The sequence below is a fragment of the Piliocolobus tephrosceles genome, chromosome 1, assembly GCF_002776525.5.
Source record: "Piliocolobus tephrosceles isolate RC106 chromosome 1, ASM277652v3, whole genome shotgun sequence".
Lineage (NCBI taxonomy): Eukaryota > Metazoa > Chordata > Mammalia > Primates > Cercopithecidae > Piliocolobus > Piliocolobus tephrosceles.
The window spans coordinates 151,731,573-151,759,555 of NC_045434.1; the positions used below are offsets into that span (position 1 = coordinate 151,731,573).

Genomic DNA, 27,983 nt, shown 5'->3' on the forward strand with positions numbered 1-27,983 from the left:
TTTTTAATATTAAGTACAATCTTAAATCAGTAGAATTTCACAGTAAACTTTTCAAGTATTTGATTTTTGGCTTATGGTAACTAAGTGTAAACCATTGCTTTTAATGTTCTTTTCAATGATACGCAAAAAAAATCACACGATTTAAGAACATTCGTTTAAATTTAAATTCTTCACAAAACATAAAAATGAATGACCATTATATTGTAAACATGATCAAAATAAATCTTAGACATGAAAAAAGAACATGATCCCCCAAAGCAGCACAAATCTCACCTCCTTCAGAGGCAAACATAGAGCAAAATTAACAAAAAGATATTAACAGAATTGACCTGTAATTATAATATGACATACAGAAGACTTTTTAACAGAGATGATCCCTAAGAAGATTACAGTTATGAAAGATAATGAGGTGCCTTAAAATTTCCACTTGAAAATTTTGCAAAGGCTCATTGTTGGTCCGTTTAATTACTCAGAAGGTTTGATCTTCACAGGAAGCAGCTTCTAATAGCAGCTCTGGAATACTAGTTGTGACTTCCACTTGGAGGGTGCTATAATAACAGCGCACAAGAAAATATGTTATTAAACATATAGGCCATAGCTTCAACTCCTCAAGAAGTCCTTTTACTGAATACTACCATCCTTTAAATACGCACTTTGACTGAGCTCCCTGTACCTTTATTTATACACCTGGTCTATTATAGGAACAGAAAAGCTTTAGAGTTCACAATGAGACCACTCTTTGTAAATATAGTGACCCCCATGCCCAAGATAAATCAGACACACACACACACACACACAATAATAAGACTTACTGCTGCCTTCAAAGCTTGATCTAGATCTTCCAGTAGGTCTTTCTCATCCTCTAAGCCCACAGAGAGTCGAATCAGTGTGTCACTAATTCCAAGGACATCTCTGTCATTCTTAGGAACTGATGCATGAGTCATGATTGCCCTGAAAGAAGACATGAGCAAATTTTTGATCACTATATGGTGTCAGTGGAGGCATGTTTCTGTCTCATAAACTGCAATTACCCTCAAAATTTTTCTGCTCCAAATATCAAATTTTGCATACCCCTATAATTCACAGGCAAAAAAAGAGAAAATTATGAAACTTATCTCTTCTAGCTATGATTTTAAGTGAAAAGCAAGATTTTTTTAATCTTTTTTATACCTTTGGTAAGATATGCTCAATCCAAATACTTGCAGTAGGGTAAGGCATAGCCTCCCCAGGGTGTAGATTTCAAATACCTGCCTACATGAGGCTTTGGCCAGAAATCGTGTACTCTGTGACCAACCTACTGGACTGCTTCTTACAAGAGATCTCTTGGACCAAAAGCCTGTCATAATTAGTTTCCTCTGGATCAATCCAGAGCTGGACCTTCTGAGGCACATCGGAGAAAGACCACCAAGAATCACTAGTAGCAATCACTAAGCATTCAGGATTCTACAATATAACTCCTGGCATAGAGGCCTGGAAGGATTTTTCAAACTATCTAGCAGCTCATTACCATCATCAACGGATGTAAAGGAAAAGCACCCATATGTCAAGCACTGCAGTAAAAATTGGGAAACCAAGAAGAATGAGATGTTTTCTTTACCCTAAAGAACAAAGCAGGAGCTAAAAACTATGACAATTCACAAAACAAAATAGTCTATATAAACAATGCCAAACAAGTATAGACAAAAAGACTGCCAAAGTTTCAGGGAAGGAGAAATTTCTGTGAAGAATAATGGAGGAGAGGCTTAGCGTCTCACTTAGCCCCAATATGTATGTTACAATCAATACTCTTCCTTTCCCTGCATGCCACCAGCAAAATCAATACCTAAGCTGCTTTCCCCTCTCTTACATGAGAGCCATGGGGGAAAAAAAAATCTCAGTTGTGGTCTGAGTGATGGATATCTTCCTTTATCATGCTACTAAAGTGTTTAGACACAAACATCCATCTTAAAAATGTTCTGCCCTGTGAGACTCATAATTCCTTAAAAGAATGTGTACATGTAGAAATAAGAACTCAGGTCTCAGAGACCAACAAACTTGGATATGAATCTTAGCCCCTCCACGTACTGGCTATGTGGCCTTATCAAAGTTACTCATCCTCAGTGCCTATTTCCTTATTTGAAATAATAACAGATGCACCTACTGTGTGCTTACTATGAGGCAGATACTCTACTAGGTGGTTTGCGTGCATTAATTCATTTTTTTAATGAATAAAAATTGGATATAACACCTGTCTTCAAAGTTTGTCACAGGCATTAATAATAAAGCACTTTGAAGCACTTGGAATGTAGTAGAGATGCCTAATGAAAGATAATAGTTCATAGTAGGTGCTAACATTTATTTGGTACTTAGTATGAACCAAGGCATTAGCTTAGGGAGTTTTTTTCCCATGTTCTCACAAAAAACCTAAAAGCTACGTAGAGTGTTGCCCACATTTTAAAATCAAGGAAATTGAGATTTAGGGAGGATGAGTAACTTTTCTAAGGTCACAGAGTTATATGTGTTGTGAGGCTGGGAGACTAAGCTAATACACATTATCTTCACTTCCTCCCTCCCATATTGCAATGCTGTACTAGTAGCAGCAGAGTTGGGAGACACAGAATGAAGGGTCATAGAACAGACAAGCCCTGACCTAAATCCACCCATCCTCTGGCATCGCGGTTATAGCCTAAACCAGGGTGTCTGGGGGCCAAGCAATTTTAAACAAAAATCCCTACGCAAATTAGGAGAGATTTAAGACAAGAGAGTCTCAAGGTAATACACATTTCATTACTATGAAAAACAAACCCATTTCACATGCTGAGTGTGCCCTCTTGTGCATCCAAACTTACTAGCAGGCATTTTCTGGAAAGACTAACAAAAAGCTGTGTTACATGAATTATTTCAAGTCATTATTTGGACATCTTTTTTTTTTTTTAACTTTGTGAGACTGTCTGACTTTCTGTCTAACTGTAAACTCCTAGACAAAGACAGAAAATAGGCCTAAACTTTGGTGGGCCCTGACATTTCTCCACACAATGCTTGCATAACAAGTTATTCCACAAATGTTTATGAAAATGAAGACACAGAAATACACCGTATATATTTAGTATAGTTAAAAATAGTTAGGTTATGATGTTGACTTAACCCTGCAATAGTTACAACATATGGCCATAGTAGCATATAATAAAGGTAATATATATATCAGGAATGCTTGGTGGGACAGGTAATCAATAAATGGATAATCATTAATTTTTTGTTGTTGTTTTGGTTTTTTTGAGACAGAGTCTCACTGTGTCACCCAGGCTGGCGTGCAGTGGTGTAATCTCAGCTTGCTGCAACCTCGGCTTGCTACAACCTCCATCACTTGGGTTCAAGCGATTCTCATACCTCAGCCACCCAAGTAACTGGGATTATAGGCGTGCACCACCACGCCCAGATAATTTTTTTCCTTTTTTTTTTTTCAGTAGAGATAAGGTTTCACCATGTTGGCCAGGCTGGTCTTGAACTCCTGACCTCAAGTGATCCACCCACCTCAGCCTCCCAAAGTATTGTAATTGCAGGCATAATACATTGCACCAGGCCAAAAATCATTAATTATTAATCTCATTTTATGGGTTAAAAAATGGAAGTTTAAAGGTTAACTAATTGGTGGAAGATCTCAAATCCAGATCCAGGCACCTTTTACCTCCCCTCACTGTTTCTGATGCAAACCCAAGAGTGAAGTTGCTAATATGTTCCTGTGTGACACTTGAATCAATCAGCTCAACCTTCTGGATCTTTGTTTCCTTGCCTATAAAATAAGCTGTTGTACTGTATGATCTTAGGCTGCTTCTTGTACCAATATCCTCTGATGCTTTGATAAAGTTAGATGAATTGATTGGGTTAGATACTGAAGGGCCTGGTACCAAGTTAGGGTTTGGATTTATCTTGTACACAACATAAAAATATTAAAGGTTTATCCCATAGAGAACAGAAAACAAAAGATTTGACAGTATCTAGTAGGACTCTTCTCCAATAATCAAGGGCATGGAGGAGTTTCATCAGAGACAAATTCTCTGTTTCCCAAAGAGCCTTGAAAAAAGCTTTTCTAGTACAAAGTCTCCAGTCCCCTCTAAGGCTGAGTAGGGTAGAACATGTGGCCCTAGGTTAGAGGTCAGAGGTCAGAGATCCTAGAATACAATTACTGCTGGAATCTCTTTTTGACAGAGCAGGGAAGGAAGCAACATTTGGGAGGACACCCCGCTCACTAACAAGTAGCCCGCCATGAGATTTTATCAGGGTCTCCATCTTGACAGGGTAAGAGTCCATTCTGATTAATGTCATGCTATTCTTATTGTTAAATATCTTGAATTATCCCTGACCTTGTCACATTTCTTTCCCAATCATTAAAGCTGACATCAAATTTAAAGTACTGAGAAAAACAGAACTATACTTACGGAAGCTCAGCAAGACTTTCGAATCCTCCCAAACTCTCAGCCAGAGTAAATAGCTACAGCAAAGAAAACATGAATTTAGACTTTCTAGTAAACTAAAAATACTAAAATCTAAAAATGAATGTTTTTAGGCCAGGCACAGTGGTTCATGCCTGTAATCCCAGCACTTTGGGAGGCCAAGGCAGGCGGATCACCAAAGGTCAGGAGTTCAAGACCAGCCTGGCCAAAATAGTGAAACCCCGTCTCTACTAAAAATACAAAAATTAGCTGGGCGAGGTGGCATGCACCTGTAATCCCAGCTACTTGGGAGGCTGAGGCAGGAGTATCACTTGAATCCAGGAGGTGGAGGTTGCAGTGAGCCGAGATCATGCCACTGAACTCCAGCCTGGGGAACAAAGTGAAACTGTGCCTCAAAAAAAAGAAAGAAAAAATTGTTGCATTCGAGACTTTGCTCTGTGGTTACCACATAAATAAAAAAATCTCTAAATGCCTCCCAAGTTATACATACTTCCTTGTTAATACATATCACTTATGAAATACATCCTTTAACTCCCTACTGGAACAGGAAAAAAAACAAACAAAAAACACTTTTTATTTTGAGTGTGATGGTGTCATAAAACTTTACAAATGTTTTAAAAGTTACTTTGGTAACTGTATGAAATTAAGGTGACACCAGGAACACTTTGACTAATCTGGTAGCTTTCTATTAATCTATTCTGTAGTATTCAAACTGCATGAGCTCAAGGTTAAGCCCAGTGTATGGAGTTGGACAGGTCTCTTGCTCATGGCCCCTGAGAGCCTCCTCCTGGGTTTTTGAAAATTAGACAAAGGCCTCCTCTAGTCAGATGCAGCCTAGGAGGCAAAGGGTTTGGAAAGCCATTCATAGGATGGATTTTTAGAACAACCCTTGTGCAGTGCACTAACTGCACACTACTTCAAGGTTTTACCTATTTCATCTGAAAAAAGGGGTTCACTTTTAAATAAAAGCATTGTGTCTCTCAAATTGATTGTAGTATGTAGAGAGTTAAGTAGATGAACATATTTAGATGTCTGCTACTGTGACACTGTTGTTTAAGTCATTTTCAACCCAATGCATTTCATGATAAAGAGGTTTATGAGTGTAACCTGCAGATACAAAAACATTTTCTGACTTGAGTGGAAGTGAGAGATAGTGAACTGCTGTAAGGAGGCCTTACCTCTTACAATTTTAAACCTATTTTCTAAGTTTACCTTTAGGTTCTTGAGGAAAATTTCAGCATGCTGAAGAGTGCCCTTAATATAAAAGGAGATCATCCCTGTACAACCTGTACACTGACGCTTCGCCAACTCATGCTGTGGATGAGAGGGCAGCCCTGTAATCATAAGGTATCAGAAAAGTCTTATTTTAGAGTCAAACACGTAATTTTTTTTTTTTTTTTTTTTGAGACGGAGTCTCACTCTGTCACCCAGGCTGGAGTGCTGTGGCCGGATCTCAGCTCACCGCAAGCTCCGCCTCCCGGGTTCATGCCATTCTCCTGCCTCAGCCTCCCGGGTAGCTGGGACTACAGGCGCTGCCACCTCGCCCGGCTAGTTTTTTGTAGTTTTTAGTAGAGATGGGGTTTCACCGTGTTAGCCAGGATGGTCTCGATCTCCTGACCTCGTGATCTGCCCGTCTCGGCCTCCCAAAGTGCTGGGATTACAGGCTTGAGCCACCGCGCCCGGCTTGTTTTTTTTTTTTTTTTGGTGGGGGGAGAATTTTTCACTGTCTGCTTAAGTAAACTGCAAATAAGCCTAAGATGAGGATTATGCCATGCTCACATCTGGCTACTTGCCCGGGCCCCTATCCCTCCAGCTTTATGTTGCCTCATCTTTTCTACCCTCTTCAGCTTTCTTTACACCAGTACCACTGCACTCCCTTTCATCTCAGGACCTTTGCCCATGCTGTCCCTTCAACCTGGACTTCCCTTGTTAATTATATCCTGTAATTTCTCATTTAGTATCTGTCTTAGCCACCAGAGTTGCTCCATGAGGGCAAATCTGTTTCTTTCATTACTAATTGGATCCCAGTTCCTAGTGCAAAGCCTGGCTCATAGCTAGCATAAACATTTCTTGAATAAATCTCCAATACCTTGTCTATGCCCTTTTAACCAATGCTGCCCATTCTTCATGGCACAGAATATATATCAATCAACAGCTCTCTTTACCTAAAGTACATTTAAGGCATTTAGTTTCACATGTATTTTGCTTTGGTTTCTCTAAATTCCTTGTGTAGAGGGACCAGTCTTAATCTTCCTATATATTCTAGACGCTAAATCCTTCAAAAGGATCTAAAAATAAAAGAACTACTTAGGACTACCACAGCTTAAAAGACTGGTAAAAATAAATTCAGCTAACTCCACAGAAGCATTTCTGGATGCTGGAAGAGGTGAAGGAATACAAATACAGAAGGGAACCTTAGGGGGCTGGGCACAGTGGCTCACACCTATAATCCCAGCACTTTGGGAGGCCAAGGTGGGCAGATCACCTGAGGTCAGGAGTTCGAGAACAGCCTGGCCAACATGGTGAAACCTTGTCTCTACTAAAAATACAAAAAATAGCCAGGCATGGTGGTGGGCACCTGTAATCCCAGCTACTTGGGAGGCTGAGGCAAGAGAATCACTTGAACCCGGGAGGCAGAAGTTGCAGTGAGCCAAAATTACACCATTACACTCCAGCCTGGGCAAGAGTGAAACTCCATCTCCAAAAAAAAAAAAAAAAAGAGAGAGAGAACTTCAGGGGAGTTTTGACACCTAATATCAAGTCTCAGCTGGAACAAACCTCTGTCAGATTAAAGTGAGAGGAGTTAATGCTGAATGGCAGACTGACAAGATTATAAGCAAATCAACTGAAAAGTCCAAAGTTAACATCTTTGAATAGATACACACAAGCCTTCAAATCACAGACCACCACAGGAACATCTAATGCATAAAACTAATTTTCTAATATCCAAGCATCCACTAGACTAGAGGCAATACAAGGGTAGAGACCATGTCTATCTTCTTTCCACCAGACCCACCACAGAGCCTGACACATGGCAGTGCTCAATAATAAATGAACATAAACAATACGTGAAAGCACTTAACTTAGAAATAAATGTTACATAAACACGATGCTCAGGATAACTGCTGAAATCCTAGTATAAGCGTATCTGCTTAGAAATCAAACTAACATACCAGGATAAATAACCTTTTCTACCCCAGGATTAGATTCCAAGAACTGGGCAACTGCCATTCCATTTTTGAAATGCTTTTCCATTCGGACATGTAGAGTCTTCAGACCTCGATTGCAGAGGTAACAATCAAGAGGAGATGGAACTGCTCCAAGAGCTGCAAAAAGAAAACATCCTGGATTAGTTTGAAGGCAGGGTATGGCCAAGAAATTATCTGGCTTCTCTTTTTCATTATAGTGACTCTCAGAAGCTAGGTGTAAAGCTCAATGTTTGAGTTCTAGGAGGAAAATAATATATCAAATCAGAAGCACGAGAACAAAGCATAGAATATGCTTAGAGAAATTTACTTTAAAATGAGGAGAAGGCCGGGCGCGGTGGCTCAAGCCTGTAATCCCAGCACTTTGGGAGGCCGAGACGGGTGGATCACGAGGTCAGGAGATCGAGACCATCCTGGCTAACATGGTGAAACCCCGTCTCTACTAAAAAATACAAAAAACTAGCCGGGCGAGGTGGCGGGTGTCTGTAGTCCCAGCTACTCGGGAGGCTGAGGCAGGAGAATGGCATAAACCCGGGAGGCAGAGCTTGCAGTGAGCTGAGATCCGGCCACTGCACTCCAGCCTGGGTGACAGAGCGAGACTCCGTCTCAAAAAATAAATAAATAAAATAAAATAAAATAAGGAGAAGCAAATATGCTGAAAACGAAGTAAAAGCACAATGATATAAACTTCTCAAATATGAAAATAGTCCTTTTTATGATTTTAATAAAATCATAAATTGTGCATAGCCTAACCTTGTATTTCTTTGAAAAATTATTTTAACATACAGAGAAAAACAGCAGTTCAAGTCCTATTATTACTGAATATTCTACTAATATTCTATTTAGCCTTTGTGCAAAGCAGCGAATGATTTCACATACCTCCAGGATATATACTTCATTTCTACTTTTTATAAACCAAAGGATACTTACCAAGCAATAAGTTTCAGTTTCCCTCCTGGAGGACATTTTTATTCCTAATTATGTTTATATCTTACCTGTCAAATCACAATGGTTTAATCCTTAACTGTACTGGAGATAAACTAAGCAATGTAAATAGGAAATGGTGTTTAGACATCTGTTGAAAAATTTAAGTTGATACTATAAGTGCTATTTAAAATTAACCATCATTCCTGATATAAAAGGTATAGTATATGAAAGCCCTCATTTCAAATGTAATTTTAAAAAAGAAAAAAAAACCCATTAAGTCTTGAAACTAAAAATTCACTAGGGCTTTATCAAATTATGATTATAATTAAGATGGACATGAAAATAAAAAAACTCATTTATTATGTCATAAAGCCTTGCTATGCTATAACCATTTTTTGTTTGTTTGTTTGTTTGTTTTTAACAGTATCTCACTCTGTTGCCTAGGCCGGATTGCAGTGGCACGATGTCAGCTCACTGCAACCTTCACCTCCCAGGCTCAGGCAATTCTCCTGTCTCAGTCACCAAGTATCTGAGACCACAGGCATGTGCCACTGCACCTGGCTAATTTTTTTTGTAGTAGAGACAGGGTTTCGCCATGCTGCTCAGACTGGTCTCAAACTCCTGAGCTCAAGTGGTCCACCTGCCTCAGCCTCCCAGTGTGCTGGGGTTACAGGCATGAGCCACCGTGCCCAGCCTACTATAACTATTTTTATAACACTTTCCTCTAAAATCAGAAAAAACTTTTTTGGCTGGGCACAGTGGCTCACGCCTGTAATCCCAGCACTTTGGGAGGCCAAGACAGGTGGATCACCTGAGGTCAGGAGTTTGAGACCAGCCTGGCCAACATGGTGAAACCCTGTCTCTACTAAAAATATAAAAAATTAGCTGGGCATGGTGGTGGACACCTGTAATCCCAGCTACTCAGGAGGCTGAGGCAGGAGAATGGCTTGAATCCAGGAGGCAGAGTGGTCATGAGCCGAGATCACGCGACTGTGCTCCAGCCTGGGTGACACAGTGATACTCCATCTCAAAAAAATAAACAAATAAATAATAAAATCAGAATTTTTCTCCTCTATTTTTCATTTCTTCATAAATTATTAGAGTGCCATCACTTCACAACACTTAGTGGAAATACAAATATCAAATGTAATCACTGAGAGAATCATAGGGAATCTGGACTTTTTAATACTTACAATTTTGCAAGAAACGAAGTCTATTATGAAGTCTTTCACAATTAACAGACACCAGGCCCATTACAACATCACTGTGGCCTAAAAACAAGAAACAAACAAAAAAGTTTCAGTTAGAAAAAATTTATATTTACTCTTTATTTTATAACTTCCAAAATGTGATTTTCACTTAAAAAAACTCTCAGGGAAGAAGCTCTATAAAATAAGTTTAAAGAAACGTTATTCAATTGGACAGCAGCAAAAGCTATGTCTAAAACAATAAAATAAAATTATATAAGAACAAAATGTTTCTTTAAGGTGTCAGCAAGATAAAAGCATAACTTTTTACGGTCAACTTTAATCCTCTTCTCATAAATCATGAGCATAGTTTTGTGTACTATAAACGAAATCCTACATTTATTTAATCAAAGGATTTTTTTTTTACTTCCTACATGAGTCACAGAAAAAAATCTACAAAATAATCAAAGAAAAGGGATCAGAAGTCAAGCCCTATGCTATTTTCACCTATCCATGGAAAAGAACATTCAAAGTGTACACTGTACGTATCTTACCATTCATGTATTTTGTTGCAGAACACATACAAATATCAGCTCCCAGAGCCAAAGGGCGCTGAAAGAAACAAGTTTTTTACTTAGAGAAACCATTTGAAAATATGCTTCATTATCTGCCTATCTGCAATTGTAAATTTCATTCTTATTGTAATCAATACTAACTTTGCAAAAATATGTGCATCTTAAAATTTTCCAGGATCTCTGATATTATTTCTCCTTTGCCTCCCTCCCACCAAAGAAAAATGTAAAGTATTGAATCCAGTCTTTAATCTGAAGGCAAAAGTTTCTTGGAAATAGAAAATAAGCCCAGGTCAACTGGTCTCTTGAACCTGTTTTTTATAGCAGTTGCTGACAGGACTCTAAATTTATTACCTACAGTAGAGACACTGGTATTTTATGACTCATTAAACATGTAAAATAGTTGACATGAACATTCAGCAATTTTTATTAGAGTAAGTATAAACTCATCTGCTGAGATTTGTATTCATTAAAACCTCATGACGTATGCCGTGATTATTCACATTTGGGGTTTGTCTGACCTTGATTCTTAATGGATTCAACCAACTATGGATAAAAAAAAATGGAAAAAAAAAATGAATGGTTAAAAAAAAGAATGGCTGTGTCTGCATTAAACATGCACAGACTTTTTTCTTGTCATTAGTTCCTAAACAATGTAGTGTTAACAACTACTAATAAAGCAGGTACATTGTATTAGGTATTATAAGAAATCTAGATGGCTGGGAGTTGGGGAATGGCTCACACCTGTAATCCCAGCAATTTAGGGACTGAGGCAGAAGGATCGCTTGAGACCAGGATTTTCCGGCTGCGGCGGACCATGATCAAGCCAGTGCACTTCAGCCTGAGTGACAGAGCAAGACTTTCTCTTAAAAACAACAAAGAAAGAAATTTGCTGGGGCGGGGGCTCACACCTGTAATCCCAGAACTTTGGGAGGCTGAGGTAGGTGGATCACTTGAGGCCATGAGTTCAAGCCCAGCCTGGCCAACATGGTGAAACACTGTCTCTACTAAAAATACAAAAAAAATTAGCTGAGCATGGTGGTACATGCATGTAATCCCAGCTACTCAGGAGGCTGAGGCAAGACCAGGAGGCGGAGGTTGCAGTGAGCTGAGATGACACCACTGCACTTCAGCCTGCTCTGCGACAGAGCAAGATTCTGTCTTAAATAAATAAATAAATAAATAAATTTGTCTGAAATTGGGGGAATTAAGAAAAACAAAAAAGAGAAGGAATTTTTTAAAGTGTTTTCTTTCACCTAATTTTCCTGTAAATCAATCCTTTAAGTCATGGAGTATAATGTGATGTTCAATACATGTGTAATTGTGTAATGATCAAAAGCAGGATAATTAGCATGTCCATCATCTCAAGTATTTATCATTTCTTTGTAGTAGAAACATTTAAAATTCTCTCTCCTATTTTGATATATACAGTATCTTATTGTTAACTCTGGTCATCCTTTTGTACAGTAGAACACCAACACTTATTCCTCCTTCTAATTGTAACTTTGTACCCATTGACCATCCTCTGTCCTGCTCACCTCCACCCTCCCCTCCCTAGACTCTGGTCACCACTGTTCTATTCACTACTTCTATGAGATCAACATGTTTTACGTTCCACGCATGAATGAGATCATGCCATATATGTCTGTCCGTGCCTGGCTTATTTCACTTAACATAATGTCCTCTAGGTTAATCCTGTAGTCTTAAAATGTATTTGTTTACAATGAGAGTGAAAGGTGTAGACTTTCCACTTAACAATACATTGTCAGGCTGGGCGTGGTGGTTCATGCCTGTAATCCCAGCACTTTGGGAGGCCTCAGTGGGTGGATCACTTGAGGTCAGGAGTTCGAGACCAGCCTGGCCAACATGGTGAAACCCTGTCTCTACTAAAAATTCAAAAATTAGCCGGGGGTGGTGGTGGACACCTGTAATCCCAGCTACTTGGGAGGCTGAGACAGGAGAATTGCTTGAACCGGGGAGGCAGAGGTTGCAGTGAGCTGAGATGGCACCACTGCACTCCAGCATGGGCAACACAGCAACACTCCATTTCAAAACAAACAAACAAACAAAAAAACAAAACAAAAATACATTATCATCTTTCCCTTTACATTTTCCTAAACATGGAACCGTATGTGTTTATTCCATCCTCACTAGAGCTGTTTAGTCTTTGGAAGATATTAGTATAGGTGGCTATGGGGACTTTTCACTTAGGGTATTTCAAAAATAGGATGCTTTAGGTAAAGTATTGCCCAAAGCACTCTCTGCATATGTGTTTGCACATCTCTAAAGGGATGGAGTCAAAGTAGATGAGGCCTAAGGTCTTTTCTAGTGCTAACATTTGTAAACTCTACAGCCAAAAGAGAAGGAAAAATAAAAACCAAATCACTAACACCTGCTGATCTCATTATCTTCTGAGAATCATGCTACATACTTAATATAACCCAGTGAAGCACTGTACGAAATACTTTACCTAACTCAATAAAATCAGTATCTTTATGGCTCTCATCATACAGGTGAGGAAAGGGTACTAAGAAAAATGAGATAGATCCCTCAGATTAAAAAGCTGGTAGAGCCAGGACTCACACCCAGACTGCCTGACTCCAGAGGTGCTAATCTGAAACTTCATGCTGGTAGGTCTATTCTGCCTTTCATGAGACTTACAGAAGATCCAGAGGACAAAAGACTGGGAAGAAAGAGAATATATTCCATTTTCATGAAGGTAAGACAATGAGAGGATTTTTTTCAGGAAGATTTGCTTTATGGAAACAACACATGTGCCTACTTAGGGATGATGTGATTCTGAGTAATTCAACTGGAATAAATCCAAATTGAAATGAAGCAAATTCCAATCATTGGCATGAGGAATGTGATGTGGCTTCAAAAAGATAGAAAAATTAGACCTATGTTAGTGACGGTAATAGGAGAAGGAGGGCCAGGTTTGATGAGTAACCTGGGCAGGGCCAGGCTACAAAATGTATGCAATCTTTTGGGGAATATACAGGACTCACTGTGACTCAGCTAAAGCTATCCTATGCTGTATTAACTGGCCTAATGTAAGCGGCATATGGGCTAAGGAGTTGTAATAAGGAATATTACACTGAAAATCACCTGGGACAAATAGACGATGCCAAATAGACAATGCCAGATTTTTCACTTGGAAACAGATTGCTTTACCTGATAAAATCAGCAATCAAGGATACATTATGAGCCAAAGGCAGATGGCCCATGAAGCTGTCTGAATGCAATGTAGGCAGGAAGTGTGCTTCAGGAAAGGAAAATAAACCATGACAATGCCTTCAAATAAAATGGAGGAAGGTGAAGAGCAGGTTTATAGAAACTGCCCAGGGAGTCGGCCAGTCACACGGAAGCAGCAACCTAGATCAACTTCAGGGACCCAGAACAGAAGAGGGGGAAAATGTAAACAATAAAACCTGTAAACATCTGCCCAACTGAAGAGCCAGAGAAAATGAGCTGAGTTTCAGGAACTCTGCAAAATAAAGATGAACTACAGGAAGTGTACTAAGGATGACAAGGCACAGGCAGGAAGAACAGAGCAGGAAGAAGGTAACTCCTAACAAAGAAAGGAAAGAGTTGGGTTACTCAGAGGAAAGAGAGGGAGAACCTGTGGGGAAAAGGCAGGAAACAAGTTAATTATAAAGAGATCCCAAAGTGATCTACCAAAGAAAGCAAAACAGAAAAGAGGACGAAACTAGACACAAGACAGAGAAAAAAGGAAAGGATAGAGGATGTATGGGAGGGGTGGTCTGGGGAGGAAACAAATGCAGAGGGCTAGGTAGGGAAAGAAATCATTAAAGAGAACTGCTATGGCTTGAACACTGTGTACTCCAAAATTCATAAGGTGAAATCTAATCACTAGTGTGATTAGGAGGTGGGCCTTTGGGACGTGATTAGGGTGATCTGTGCCTGATATGATTTGGATCTGTGTCCCCACCAAATCTCATGTTGAATTGTAATCCCCAAATGTTGGAGTGCAGCCTGGAGGGATATATGAGGGTGGATATATCATGAATGGTTTAGCACCATCTCCCCTTGGGACTGTCCTCACAATTGTGAGTTCTTGTGAGATTTGGTAGTTTAAAAGTGTGTAGCACCTTCCCCCTCGTTCTCTCTCTTGCTCCTACTCTGGTCATGTGATGTGCCTGCTCCCCCTTTGCCTTCCACCATTATTGTAAGTTTTCTGAGCCCTCCCCAGAAGCCAAGCAGATGCCAGCATCATGCTTTCTGTACAGTCTGCAGAACCATGAGCCAATTAAGTTTCTTTTCTTTATAAATTACCCAGTCTCAGGTTATTTCTTTATAGCAGTGTGAGAAGGGACTTATACAATGCCCTGATAAAAGAGGCCCCAGAGAACTGCCGTGTCTCTTCTACCATGTGAGGACACAGTGAGAAGGCTCCGTCTATGGACCAGAAAGCGGGCCCTCACCAGTCACTGAATCTGCTGGCACTTTGATTGAGGACTTCCCAGCCTTCGGAACTGTGAGAAATAAATTGCCGTTTATAAGCCACCCAGTTTATGGTAATTTGTTATGGCAGCCCAAAGAGACTAACACAAGAGCACTATAAATACTTACAGCTATAATGTAAAATAAATAAAGTAAAAGTTCAAAATAATAATAAGTTAAAGAGATCTAGGCATAGTATATGGAGTGCTGAAGGAATAAAAACTAGAAGAGAAATAATATGTATAACATACATTGAAATCATTGAGCATCACTTTTCTTTTATAATATATATATAAATATTGAAGGTGACTGAAAAATATGACTGATTTGTAACCAATGCATAAACATTCAAGTCCTTACTATGTATAAGGAATTAGCCAATACAATCACATAATAAGGCCATTTCTTCAGACTTTACACATCTTAAGAGAACTGGTAAGTTTTAATAAATAAAAAACACAAATTACCATAGAGGATATTAACATATGTTTGAAAAGATATTAACTAATGGTAGAAGAGGTCCAAATTTAATTCTCTGTCCAATAAATAATTAATGATGATTAGATTTCATGAATTTGATCATGATTTTAATTTAAGCAAATCTTTTCTTTCCTAATTACAGATATATGTGATCTACTAATTGTGCCAAAAAAAATATTTTCATTTACCTGGAAATACGGCGACATAAAGGTGTTATCCACGACCAAAATAATGTCTCCATGCTTATGGACAATATGTGCGCAGGCTTCAATGTCAATCATCTTCAGGATGGGGTTTGTGGGGGTTTCGATCCAAACAAGCTAAAATAATTCAGCAAATAACAATAGTTTGTAAAAATATACTTTATAAACATACATCTCATATTTGTAACAATCTGGGAAGCTACATTATATAATGGAAACACATGGATGATGATGTTGGGAGGTTCAAATCTGAATCCTAGCCTTACCTACAAATTTCTGAGGTCATAGGTATGTAATGTATCCTATTGATCTGTATAATTGGGTTGGTAATACCTATCTTACAGAATTTTTGTAAAGATCAAGTGAGATAATGTACATGTAAACAGAAAAGTACTGAAGTTAATTATTGTATTTTTCTTAAAAAAGAGAGTGTATTCCAAAGACATAGCTCGGTGTCTGGAAATTTTGTTCTCAAAGATAAATAACATAGATTGTGTAAGAATACATCCTAGAATTTTAATGAAAGAGAATTATCCCTATGATGCCAAAAATATATTTAATATGAACTTTATGCCAGAAACCCTGGAAACTACAGAATAAGCATCTAAGACTTGAAGAGCACGGGCTTTAGACTAAAGAAGAAAAGTGACACCCACAACAGAAAAACTGGTTACCGCCTACTTAAAAAGTAACAATGACCTTTTTATCTCAAAACCTACCACAGTTCAGACACATAGTAGATACTTGATAGTTATCAAAAAGACCGAAGAAAATAATTCTATTTGTTGAACAAAATGTCATTGTATTGAATTACCTTTTTTTTTTTTTAAGGGGCAGGGTCTCACATTGTTGCCCAGGCTAGAGTGCAGTGGCATGATCACAGCTAACTGCCGCTTCAACCTCTCAAGCTCAAGTGATCCTCCTACCTCAGCCTCCCCAGTAGTTGGAACTACAGGCATGTGGCCATGTCCGGCCAATTTTTTTTTTTTTTGCGGAGAAAGAGTCTCGCTATATGTCTCAAACTCCTGGCTCAAGCGATTCTCCTACCTCAACCTCCCAAAGTCCTGGTATTACAGGCATGAGCCACTGTGCCCAGCTGATTCTTTTTTTATTACCTATTATTTAAATGGACAAGGGATCTGGTTTAATACTCTTCTGACTTTAGAGTTTTACTCTGGAAAAGATAAGATGGTTAAAAATAATACATATTCTACAAAAAATTTGAATTATTTAAAGAATCTATAAAAATTATTCTGATAAGAATTTATTATTCCTACTAGTAATAAAAAATAAATAAATAAAAAGTAGGTTTTACATGGACTTAGACATTCTACTTCAAGTGAAAAACCTGATATTTCAGGAAAGAAAATATATTAATCCAAGTTGGTAGAGTCACTATATAAAGTTCTGTTGACAAGACCTACTATATTCACAATTTGCTTTCCTCCCTTAGAAAGATTCAGACCAGGGCCGGGCGTGGTGGCTCATGCCTGTAATCGCAGCACTTTGGGAGGCTGAGGCAGGTGGATCACAAGGTCAGGAGTTCGAGACCAGCCTGGCCAACATGGTGAAACCCCCGTCTCTACTAAAAATACAAAAATTAGCTGAGCATGGTGGTGGGTGCCTATAATACCAGCTACTCGGTAGGCTGAGGCAGGAGAATCGTTTGAACACCAGGAGGCGGAGCTTGCAGTGAGCTGGGATCACGCCATTGCACTCCAGCCTGGGTGACGGGGCGAGACTCCGTCTCAAAAAAAAAAAAGAAAGACTCAGACCAGCTATTTTAATGTGTCTTTTCTCCCAAGCAAGATAAAAAACAAGTTCTTCTGAAAACAAACCTTAATTACCAAACGCTCAACCATGTTAATGTGCAAAGTAATTATTTGTACATGAAAAGACATTCATTTTTTAGCATTCATTGCAACATAATCTTTGGTACAATTCTAACCTTTAAATCATTAGCAAAAAGTTGTAAACAGCTGACTTATAAAAGACACTGGTCTTTCTTTTATCCACACAGAATTTAAATGAGGTCGCAAGAAAGAATATCACATATGCCATTCACTCAGACACAAAACACCTTCCGGTGGCATACAAACTTCCCAGGATGGAAGCTAAAGATTGCTTGTGGCCCATTCTCTACATCTACTAGTATCTGGGCAGCATCTCTTACAACCCAGCAAAGCCACTGTGCTTAGGGTTCGGGGGTTTGGCAGGCTTCTTTTTCTATAATCCAATCTCTGTGATGACTTCTGTTACCAATACTATTTTGGCTATGCAGTTAAGAATAGGTGCTCCTGCATAGCAATTTTTTTAACAATTACCATGTATCCAGGAACTATACTAAGCATTTCATATGCATTATCTCATTTGATTCTCACACTCCACTTTCTATAAAACCAGTATAATTATCTCCATTTTGCAAATGAAGAAACTGAGACTTTGGTTAAATAATTTGCCCAAGATAATACACCAACTAAGATACAGAATTAAAATTTGAATTCCACTCCAGAAACCATGTACCACCATCATGCTATAATACCCTGGAGATGACAGTCTATCTTAATTTTGTTGATGTTTCCAATGGCATATAATAAAATTTGTTATTCACATTAAATTATATCCTCTAGTAAACAGAAATGATGAAAACAGAACATCAAAGGAAAAACAGGCAAAACTGAAAACGAGCGGACTTACCTTGGTTTCTGGCGTAATCGCTGCCTCTAGTAATTTGATTTTGGAACAATCAACAAAAGAAATCTTTAATCCAAATTCAGATGCCACCTGCCTGAAGTACCTGTTTGTACCTGAGACAGAAGAGAATCAGAAAAAATGGAAAGAACATTGCATTAAGAAACATTCATTCCTTCTATGTATAAACACAAAATATATGGAACTCTCAGTCACCAAGAAAAATGCAACTAAAAGCACTTCTAGTTTGGTCAAATAGTTTGTCTATCTGAAATAGTAAAGAATAATAAGATTTGTTCTTTAAAGGCTCAAGAGTCAAATAAAACGCACTTGAGATCCAAAAGTAGCCTGAAGCAAATAATGTTTCTCAAAACATCCAGTCTCCACTAAGTGACATGCTTCCTGAAACATCCTACCTTTTTAAACAATTTCTACCTAGTTCTCAACTATAAACTAAATGAAGCAATGTCAATGAAATGTTTGAAATAAATTTCAAAATACTTTGTAATAGAAAAGAATTGGTTACTATTCTTTGTACTTTTTCCATCTTTTTGTTATGTAGTTCTGAAAGTTTTAATCGATAAAATGAGACAATATAAATCAAACTACCAGATTTTTACAGTGAAAGAGGATAAATCATTTGACTTAAAATAATTTCTTTTATAAATACACCTGGATTTGATTTTTACACATAAAAACTTAAAGAAAAAATTGATATTGATACTCAATAACAACAACAACAAAAGAATATTCTGTCATTCACGAGAAACTAGACTTGTGATGGTATGTAGACTGACCCTAGGTAATATAAAATAGAAAAATAACGTAAAAAGTTCTTTAAAATCAACAATTTTCAGGATTTTACACCTATGTTTGCCATGAGACTTTTATAATGCATTATAAAACTATTTAAAGGTTTAAGATTTCTATAATTTCAACTCAACAAGTTAATATAAGAAACTAAGATAAAATACAAAACATTGTGCAAATTTCTGAGGGATAAAATGATTACTAAGAGTAAGTCCTTTCCTTTTTAAAGCAGGGGTCCCCAACCCACAGGCCACAGACAGGTACAGGTTTGTGGCCTGTTAGGAATCCAGCTGCACAGCAGGAGGTGAGCAGTGGGTGAGCATTATAACTTCCTGAGCTCAGTCTCCTGTCAGATCAGCGGCAGCATCAGATTCTCACAGGAGGAAACCTACTGAGAACTGCTTATGTGAAGGATCTAGGTTGTGTACTCCTTATGAGAATCTAACTTTCGAGGGATCTAGATTGCATGCTCCTTATGAGAATCTAAATAGCGCCTGATGATCTGAGGTGGAACAATTTCATCCTGAAACCATCCTCCTGTCCGTGGAAAAACTGTGTTCTACAAAACCGGTCCCTGAGGCCGGGCACGGGTGACTAACACCTGTAATCCCAGCACTTTGGCAGGCTGAGACAGATGGATCACCTAAGGTCCGGAGTTTGAGACCAGCCTGACCACCATGGAGAAATCCTGGCTCTACTAAAAATACAAAGTTAACCAGGCATGGTGGCACATGCCTGTAATCCCAGCTACTCGGGAGGCTGAGGCAAAAGAATCACTTGAACCCAGGAGGTAGAAGTTGCAGTGAGCCAAGATTGTGCCACTGTACTCTAGCCTGGCAACATGGAAAGACTCCACCTCAAAAAAAAAAAAACCGGTCCCTGGTGCCAAAAAGGTTGGGGACTGCTGTTTTAAAGGACTTAGTGATTTAACTTTTTGTTCAGATAGGAAATACATAAAATGATAATATTCTAGAAATCACATTTTAATTATTTGGAAGCATCTGGAATATATGTATATGTATATTCACAAAATTCCTTGCTTTTGTTTTAAACACAAAAATCAGTGGGCTTAAAGGCAAGGGCAAACCTGTCTTCTCCACATTCACCACTTTAAATAGCTAACATTTAATCTCTTTGGAATGTAAGTTCTCAAATATAGAGCCATAGATGGGCTTCAGGGGTTCAATCCGTGAGACCCCCTAAAATTAAAATGCTAATGACTGAGTGTAGTCTTAAGAATGTTTTTTGGGAAAAGAGGCCCATATCTCTCAGCAAATTTTCGAAAGTTTCCATGGTGCCAAACAAAAATAAAAAGCAAAAGGGGATATGTGAGGTTGAGCTCTTCAGAGTAACCTGAGTTGTAGTTCACCTTTATTACAGGTAAAAATTAAGTTACAGGAGAATACTGTCTTTCTAAACCTTATCTTCTCTAGAGCAGAACATGTCTGCAAGTTGATCAACTGCTATGTATTCATTCTAGCGCCTTAAATACTATTCTTATTAAATAATCTCTGGCCAGGTGAGGCGGCTCATGCCTGTAATTCCAAAACTTTGGAAGGCTGGAGAGGGAGGATCACTTGAGCTCAGGAGTTCCAGACCAGCTTGACCAACATGACGAAACCTCGTCTCTACAAAAAAATACAAAAATTAGACAGGTGTGATGGCACATGCCTGTGTTCCCAGCTGTTCAGGAGACTGGGGCACGAGAACCATTTGAACCCAGGAGGTGGAGATTGCAGTGAGCCGAGATTGCAGTGAGCCGAGATTGCAGCACTCCACTCCAGCCTGGGTGACAGAGCAAGATCCTGTCTTAAAATAAACAAAAAAACAAATAAATAATCTCTCTTATAAGCAGTTCCAGAACACGGACCCTAAGTGTTTATGCTCCTCTTTTGCCAAGTCTGAGAGAGCATAGAGGTGCCCGTCACACCTGTAAAATAAAATAAATAACCAAAAATACTGGCAACATTGTTAATATTAATTCAGGGCTCACTTTCTTATCTGTAAAATACAAGTTTACACAACATAAACGAGAGGGGTCACCTACCTCCATATACATCATCCACACAAATAATTTGGTCTCCTGCTTTTAAAAGATGGGTAATTGTTACAGCGGCTGCTAAACCTGAAGCAAAGGCCAAACCTAAAATAAAAATCAAGTTAGAGTAAGCTGAAAAGTCAGGTCTACAGGTTAAAACACACCTCCAAGTATTTACCTGACTTACTTCAATGCAGATAGGGCAGCCATCACTGCTGAGTTGCTAGAGGCCCCTGATTAATACCATTACAAAATCTCCTTTTCTATTTCAAGAATAAGATATCTTTAAAATAAAAAATACGTAATGTGGACAGATACTTTTGTGTTAAGTCAATTTTGCCTTGGTAATAACATTTCTCTGAAACACTTCAAGAAAATAATTCTTTACAAATATCTGAGATAAAAGACCTATTGCCAGTTAAATTACAGTTTAAAAATAGCAAACTAAAGGAATTTCAGGGCGGACATGGTGGCTCATGCCTATAATCCCAGCACTTTGGGAGGCCAAGACAGGTGGATCATTTGAGGTCAGGATTTCGTGACCAGCCTGGTCAACAGGGTGAAACTCTGTGTCTGCTAAAAATACGAAAATTAGCCAGGCATGGTGGCACATGGCTGTAATCTCAGCTGCGAGGGAGACTGACACAGGAGAATCACTTGAACCCAGGAGGTGGAGGTTGCAGTGAGCCAAGATTGCACCACTGTACTCCAGCTTGGGTGACAGAGGGAGACTCCATATCAAAAAAAAAGAAAAAAGAAATTTCAAACATAAAGAATACTGCAAAGATATGATTCAGACATTCATTACACGAATATACAATTCAGTAAATATTTTAACAAAACTCGCATCAGACCTGAGATTTGTCTGATAAGTGTAATCATAATGAATACACAAGACTCTTCATGAAAAAAAGAAAAAGTTTAGGGAGTTAATCTCTAATCTCTGACAGCACATTATCAGGAGTTATTGACCACTGAAAAGAAACTTTAGTGCTATTCTTAAACACAAATTATTAGGTGAATAAACCAGAGGCTAAGAAAGTTTAGGCCAAGTGCGGTGGCTCACATCTGTAATCCCAGCACTCTGGGAGGCCAAGGTGGGCAGATCACTTGAGCCCAGCAGTTCAAGATCAGCCTGGCCAAAATAGCAAAACTCGATCTCTACTAAAAATACAAAAAAAAAGGCTGGGCGTGGTGGCCTACTCCTGTAATCCCAGCACTTTGGGAGTCCAAGGCGGGAGGATCACGAGGTCAGGAGATCCAGACCAGCCTGGTCAACATGGCGAAACCCCATCTCTACTAAAAATACAAAAGATTAGCTGGATGTGGTGGCAGGCACCTGTAATCCCAGCTACTTGGGAGGCTGAACGAGGAGAATCGCTTGAATCCAGGAGGCGGAGGTTGCAGCGAGCCGAGATCCTACGATTGCACTCCAGCCTGGGCGACAAGAGCAAGACTCTGTCTCAAAAAAAAAACCAAAAAAAACACAAAAATATTAGCCGGGTGTGGTGGTGCACACCTGTAATCCCAGCTACTCAGGAGGCTGAGGCAGGAGAATCGCTTGAATGAGGTTGCAGTGAGCAGAGATCATGCCACTGCACTCCAGCCTGGGCAACAGAGTGAGAAACCCTGTCTCAAAAAAAGAGTTTATGTTCTAATTGGTGGTGTTATTAAATTTAATTTCCATTTATTTATTTATACTGACAGTTTCAGATGAAGATTGTTTTCACACAAGTAGTACATAATAAATGTAGTATTAATAAATGTAGTATTCATGTGAATTTTTTCCTTTTTTCATTTGTCCTCTATTCATATGTATTTTTACCTGATGATTACACATATGCATATTATACCAACTGAGGGACCTTGGGCAAAGAATTCAAAGTCAGTAGAACAGGAATTTTGAACTACCGAATCTGTTTCTTTTCATTCCACATTCTGTGCCTCTATGGTTTTCTCTATACATTTAAAAATAGATTCTAGACTGTGAAATGGAAATTACTTACAGTACTTAGCCCCATCCAGTGCTGCCACTGCTTTTTCAAGGCAATTCCTAGTGGGATTTCCAGAACGGCTATATTCAAAACCCTGAAGAAAACAAGTTTGAGTTCATCCTAAGAGATTTAAGTTTATTATCAGAGTCCTAATATAGACAACTACAGTTCCACCCTACCATATGAGTTTCTATTCTTTAGTCATGATATGTCTTGTTTTAATACAGAAGCAGAAGAGTGCTGTGGCTATAGTCAAGAGGCCCTGAAGTCAAACAAACTCTATGTGAATTCTGTATCTGCCACTTATGAGGTGCACAACACTAGGTACGTTACTTCACATTTCTAAAAGTCAATCTCAGTATCTGTAAAATGGGAATGAAATACAGATGTCTAATTCATAAAATCGTTGTGAAAATAAAATGAGATAATGCACAAATTCACTACATGTTTCCTGGCACATGCTAATCACTAAATAAATGGCAGTTTTTTATTAGTAGTATTTTTATTATATTAGACTCACCTTTTTTCATTAATCTGGAAACATTAGGAAAAGGGACTTGCATGAGCCAACAGAATAAACCTAATTCTAACCTGTGTTTCATTTCCTAAGAAATAAGTGATTAAGCGATACAAGTTTCTTTTGTTTTAAGGATAGGACCTCCCTCTATTGCCCAGGCTAGTGTACAGTGGGGCAATCACAGCTCACTGCAGCCTCAAACTCCTGGGCTAAACAATCCTCCCATCTCAGCCTCCTGAGTAGCTAGGACTATAGGTGCACATCGCCATGCCTAACTAATATTTTAATTTTATTTTTTGTAGAGGCAGTCTAGCTATGTTGCCCAGGCTGGTCTTGAACTTCTGACCTCAAGCAATCCTCCCTCATTGGCCTCCCAAAGTGCTGAGATGATAGGTGTGAGCCATCTGTCAGGCTGATTCAAGTTCTATTTAGCATACAACAGGAAGTTATGATCAGATCCTACAAATACTCAGCAATCATTCACATCTTGGCTCTACAAAAGCGGCTCAAAACATAGGGAGCAATTCCTGGCAAAACAACTCCACACAATACTTTTTAAAAATGTGCATTCCTGTAATCCCAGCTACTCGGGAGGCTGAGGCAAGAGAATTGCTTGAGCCCGGGAGGTGGAAGTTGCATTGAGCCGAGATTGTGCCACTGCACTCCAGCCTGGCCGACAGTCTGTCTCAAAAAAAAAAAAATGCGTTATTCTGCTCTTACATTTATGGCACCCTGCTAGCTATATTCATCCAGTCATTCTATTAATCCTGATGACTGAGAAAGTGAAGCCAAATGTGGTAGTACCTAGAGAGTGTCAAAACCAGATTGCAAACCAAGGATTTGAATATTAATTAGAAGTCCTATAATTTTCTCCCTCAGCTTCACATCACACATAACAAAACACAACACTCTTTCACCTTTGTTTCTGATTCAGAAGCTCCCAGTATTAATAATAATAACTTTCAAAAGTTTTGTTGCTATGTGCCCTTGTTTATGACAAGTTGAGCAGACTTTTTTTTTTTTTTTTTTGAGTGGGAGTCTTGCTCTGTTTCCAGGCTGGAGTGCAGTGGTGCAAACTCCACTTCCTGGGTTCAAGCGATTCTCCTGCCTCAGCCTCCAGAGTAGGGACTACAGGCATGCCACCACACCCAGCTAATTTTTGTATTTTTTTTAGTAGAGATAGGGTTTCACCACGTTGGGGAGGATGGTCTCGATCTCCTGACCTCATGATCCGCCTGCCTCAGCCTCCCAAAGTGCTAGGATTACAGGCATGAACCACCGCGCCCAGCCTGAGCAGATACATTTTACAGGGCTCTAGGATATCCTTACCACTCCCCACCATCCCCTTCTTACCATGACCTGCAGCTGTACCCAGCAGATTAAAAAAAAAAAAAATGCTTGGCTTCATGTGGCTTCTGCCACAGAAAAGTACCTTACATTTCTCATTCAACTCTTCAAATTCCCTTTAGTGGTCTTAACTAATTTTTAAAAAGGGCCGGGCGCGGTGGCTCATGCCTGTAATCCCAGCACTTTCGGAGGTGGATCACCTAAGGTCAGGAGTTCGAGACCAGCCTGATGATGAAACCCTGTCTCTACTAAAAATAAATAAATTAGCTGGGCATGGTGGCGGGTAGCTGTAATCTTAGTTACTCGGGAAGCTGAGGTAGGAGAATTGCTTGAACCCAGGAGGCGGAGGATGCAGTGAGCCAAGATGGCACCACTGCACTCCAGCCTGGGCAACAGAGCAAGGCTCTGTCTCAAAAAAAAAAAAAAAAAAGATACTAAGCAGAGTTTTTGTGGATTTAACCATCCCTGCTGGCTTCCTGGAAACATTTAATTATTAATATCACACCTGAATGGTTAACTTTTGCACTGAGTTCCAAAGCTTGGGCAGCTACACATTCATTAAACCCTACACAAGAAACGAACTGCATGTTTGAAAGAGAGGCTGTGAGCTGGACGCGGTGGCTCACACCTGTAATCCCAGCACGTTGGGAGGCCAGGGCGGGTGGGTTACGAGATCCAGAGTTCAAGACCAGCCTGGCCAACATGGTGAAACCCCGTCTCTACTAAAAAAAAAAAAATACAAAAATGAGTCGGGCACAGTGGCAGGTGCCTGTAATTCCAGCTACTTGGGAGGCTGAGGCCAGAGAATCGCTTGAACCCGGGAGGCGGAGGTTGCATGAGCCACGATTGCACCATTGCACTCCAGCCTGGGTGACAGAGTGAGACTCTGTCTCAAAAAAAAAAAAAAAAAAAAAAAAAAAAAAAAAGAACTCTATCTCACAAAACAAAGGACTGTCTATAAGGATATTCCTCAACTTATATAACACACTGAAGTGGTTTCCAAAGCATAATCAAGGCTTTGGACTTAAAGACTTTAACTAATTCTTACAAATCTCATAACTTTTAAATTCCCAAGACCCATCAAATATGCCACCAAAAGGGGAAAAAAAGCTATGTGATTAGCAAAGAGGGCTCTTTCACAGGCTTTACAGATCATTCACGTATGACTCTGGGTCAGTTCCTTTTCTATAAAAAGTACATAATACCTGTCCCGCCCTCTGACCTGGTTGTTGTGAGGATCAAATGGAAATAGTGTAAATATGACCATCATGAAAAAACAAATTACCATCGAGTAATTATTATGTACCATACAGCCTTAAATACATCTCAACAACTTATGTGGTAGGTACCATTATTATCCGCATTTATACAGGATCAATCAGAGGCTTTGATAGGTTAAATAACTTGCCCAAGGTACGGCGGCTCAGAAGAAGTGGTGTCAGAATACAAAACTAGCTTTTGACTATAAGACTTGTGTTCTCTTTTTGTTGTTGTTTGAGTTGGAGTTTCGCTCTTGTCACCCAGGCTGGAGTACAGTGGTGAGATCTTCGCTCACTGCAAGCTCTGCCTCCCGGGTTCAAGCGATTCTCCTGCCTCAGCTTCCTGAGTAGCTGAGATTTCAGCTACCAGCCACCATGCCCAGCTAATTTATTTATTTTTAGTAGAGATGGGGTTTCACCATGTTGACCAGGCTGGTCTCAAACTCCTGACCTCAGGTGATCCACCCGCCTCAGCCTCCCAAGGTGCTGGGATTACAGGCGTAAGCCACTGCACCCGGTCATGACTTGTGTTCTTAATCACTAAGCCACAATGCTTAAATGATGCAATAGGCTAAATTGTTGGTAGCACTATTAGAGATAGCATAGTGTAGCTGAGTGCCTAAGAGTTGGTTCCTAAAGCAACCTCAAGTTTCTGAAGTTTCAATCCCAGCTCCAATACTTACTAGTCTAAGTCTAGTTACTTAACTCCCTAAATCTCAGCTGTTTTATTAAGAAAAAATGTATTTGGCACACAGTAGATACTCAATAACTATTAATACAGCTACTGGGAACAATCTTAATTCTTGTCAAGTTATCAGACCCTTAATATTTTTTAAGCTGACTCCGTACTACATCTTTAAAATTTATGCTGCTAAAAGTAACACAAAAGAGTTAGGACCTTCGGTTTTTAATTGCAAATTTGTCAAAATCACGTGAATTTCAGGCCAAATCTATATGGCAAGTTGGACAAACGGCTTCTTCCATTCCTACTTATCAAAAGAAATACGGTTGCTGGACCATCCGATACAAAGCTATACTGCAAGAATTACAGTGTAGAAACATCTTTCGGTTGCCTTCCTAATTTATAAGTAATACGATAAATTACTTACATGCCTTTCAAATTCATAAGCCATCTTTGTTTTCCCGCCCAACTGTGGACAGCCCCAGACAGACTAAGCTCACCGAGTGCTGGCCGGGAGCCTCTTGCTTGAACGTGGTGGACAGTGAGATGAGGGGCACCACAGCCCTGGAGGTCCATTGCTCTGGTTCCTGGCCCACATGGATGGCCTGCGTGGCGAAATGTTGGAAGTGAGGCAGGAAACCTTGTGAGGAGGCGTCTTTTTCCTGCATGCTGAACCGCAAAAGGAGAGAGGAAAAGAATCGGGAAGCCGGGTGTCCGGGGTAGGGAGAGACAGAAGGATCAGCCGAGAAGGAGCTAAAGCACGCAGGAAGAGCCGACAGCGAGCGCACTAAAGCGAGACATGGCGATTGTGGGGTGGATTTTATTAGCCGGCCGGCAGACAAAATCTCACGATCACAGCGGGGCGGGACCCCGCGCGGCCCATTAAGCGAAGGCCCGACGCGTCTCCCGCTCCTTATTGGCTGACAGCAGAGGCGTTGCCTGAAACATCACCGCGACCGCCCCTCCCAGTGGAGAAAGTGGAGGGAAGCTGGAGTCCCTGGGTCCAAGTGGTGTTGGTCCCTGCGGGCGAAATTCCTGAGTACCAGACCTGAGGAGGCTGCCATGCTGACTCCTGAGAGCCACCCGGACGTCTGTGTGACCTCAGGCCGGAGGTTCGCCCGAGACGTGGCAGAAACCTGGCTTAGTGTTGAAACGTGGTAACTGTAAACAGACCAC

At 39.7% G+C, this 27,983-nt stretch overlaps 1 protein-coding gene across 3 annotated transcripts; it reads right to left on the minus strand.

The window, feature by feature from the left end:
- Positions 1 to 81: 81 nt before the first annotated feature.
- On the minus strand, positions 82 to 27,983 carry CTH (cystathionine gamma-lyase). Of its 3 annotated transcripts, none has more exons than XM_023209547.1 (12): positions 27,856 to 27,983; positions 27,308 to 27,412; positions 21,018 to 21,113; positions 18,167 to 18,276; positions 15,455 to 15,586; positions 10,305 to 10,362; positions 9,757 to 9,834; positions 7,604 to 7,756; positions 5,643 to 5,764; positions 4,416 to 4,468; positions 813 to 951; positions 82 to 548 (listed from the first exon to the last, which is right to left on the minus strand). In XM_023209547.1, the coding sequence occupies exons 1-12, from the start codon at positions 27,869 to 27,871 to the stop codon at positions 522 to 524; spliced, it is 1,089 nt and encodes a 362-aa protein (XP_023065315.1). In that variant the 5' UTR covers positions 27,872 to 27,983; the 3' UTR covers positions 82 to 521. The 3 variants fall into 3 exon arrangements, with proteins under 3 accessions (XP_023065315.1, XP_023065325.1, XP_023065306.1); XM_023209557.1 differs by lacking the exon at positions 27,856 to 27,983 and adding an exon at positions 23,015 to 23,096 and having other exon boundaries at positions 27,235 to 27,671; XM_023209538.1 differs by lacking the exon at positions 27,856 to 27,983 and adding an exon at positions 23,015 to 23,096 and having other exon boundaries at positions 27,308 to 27,670.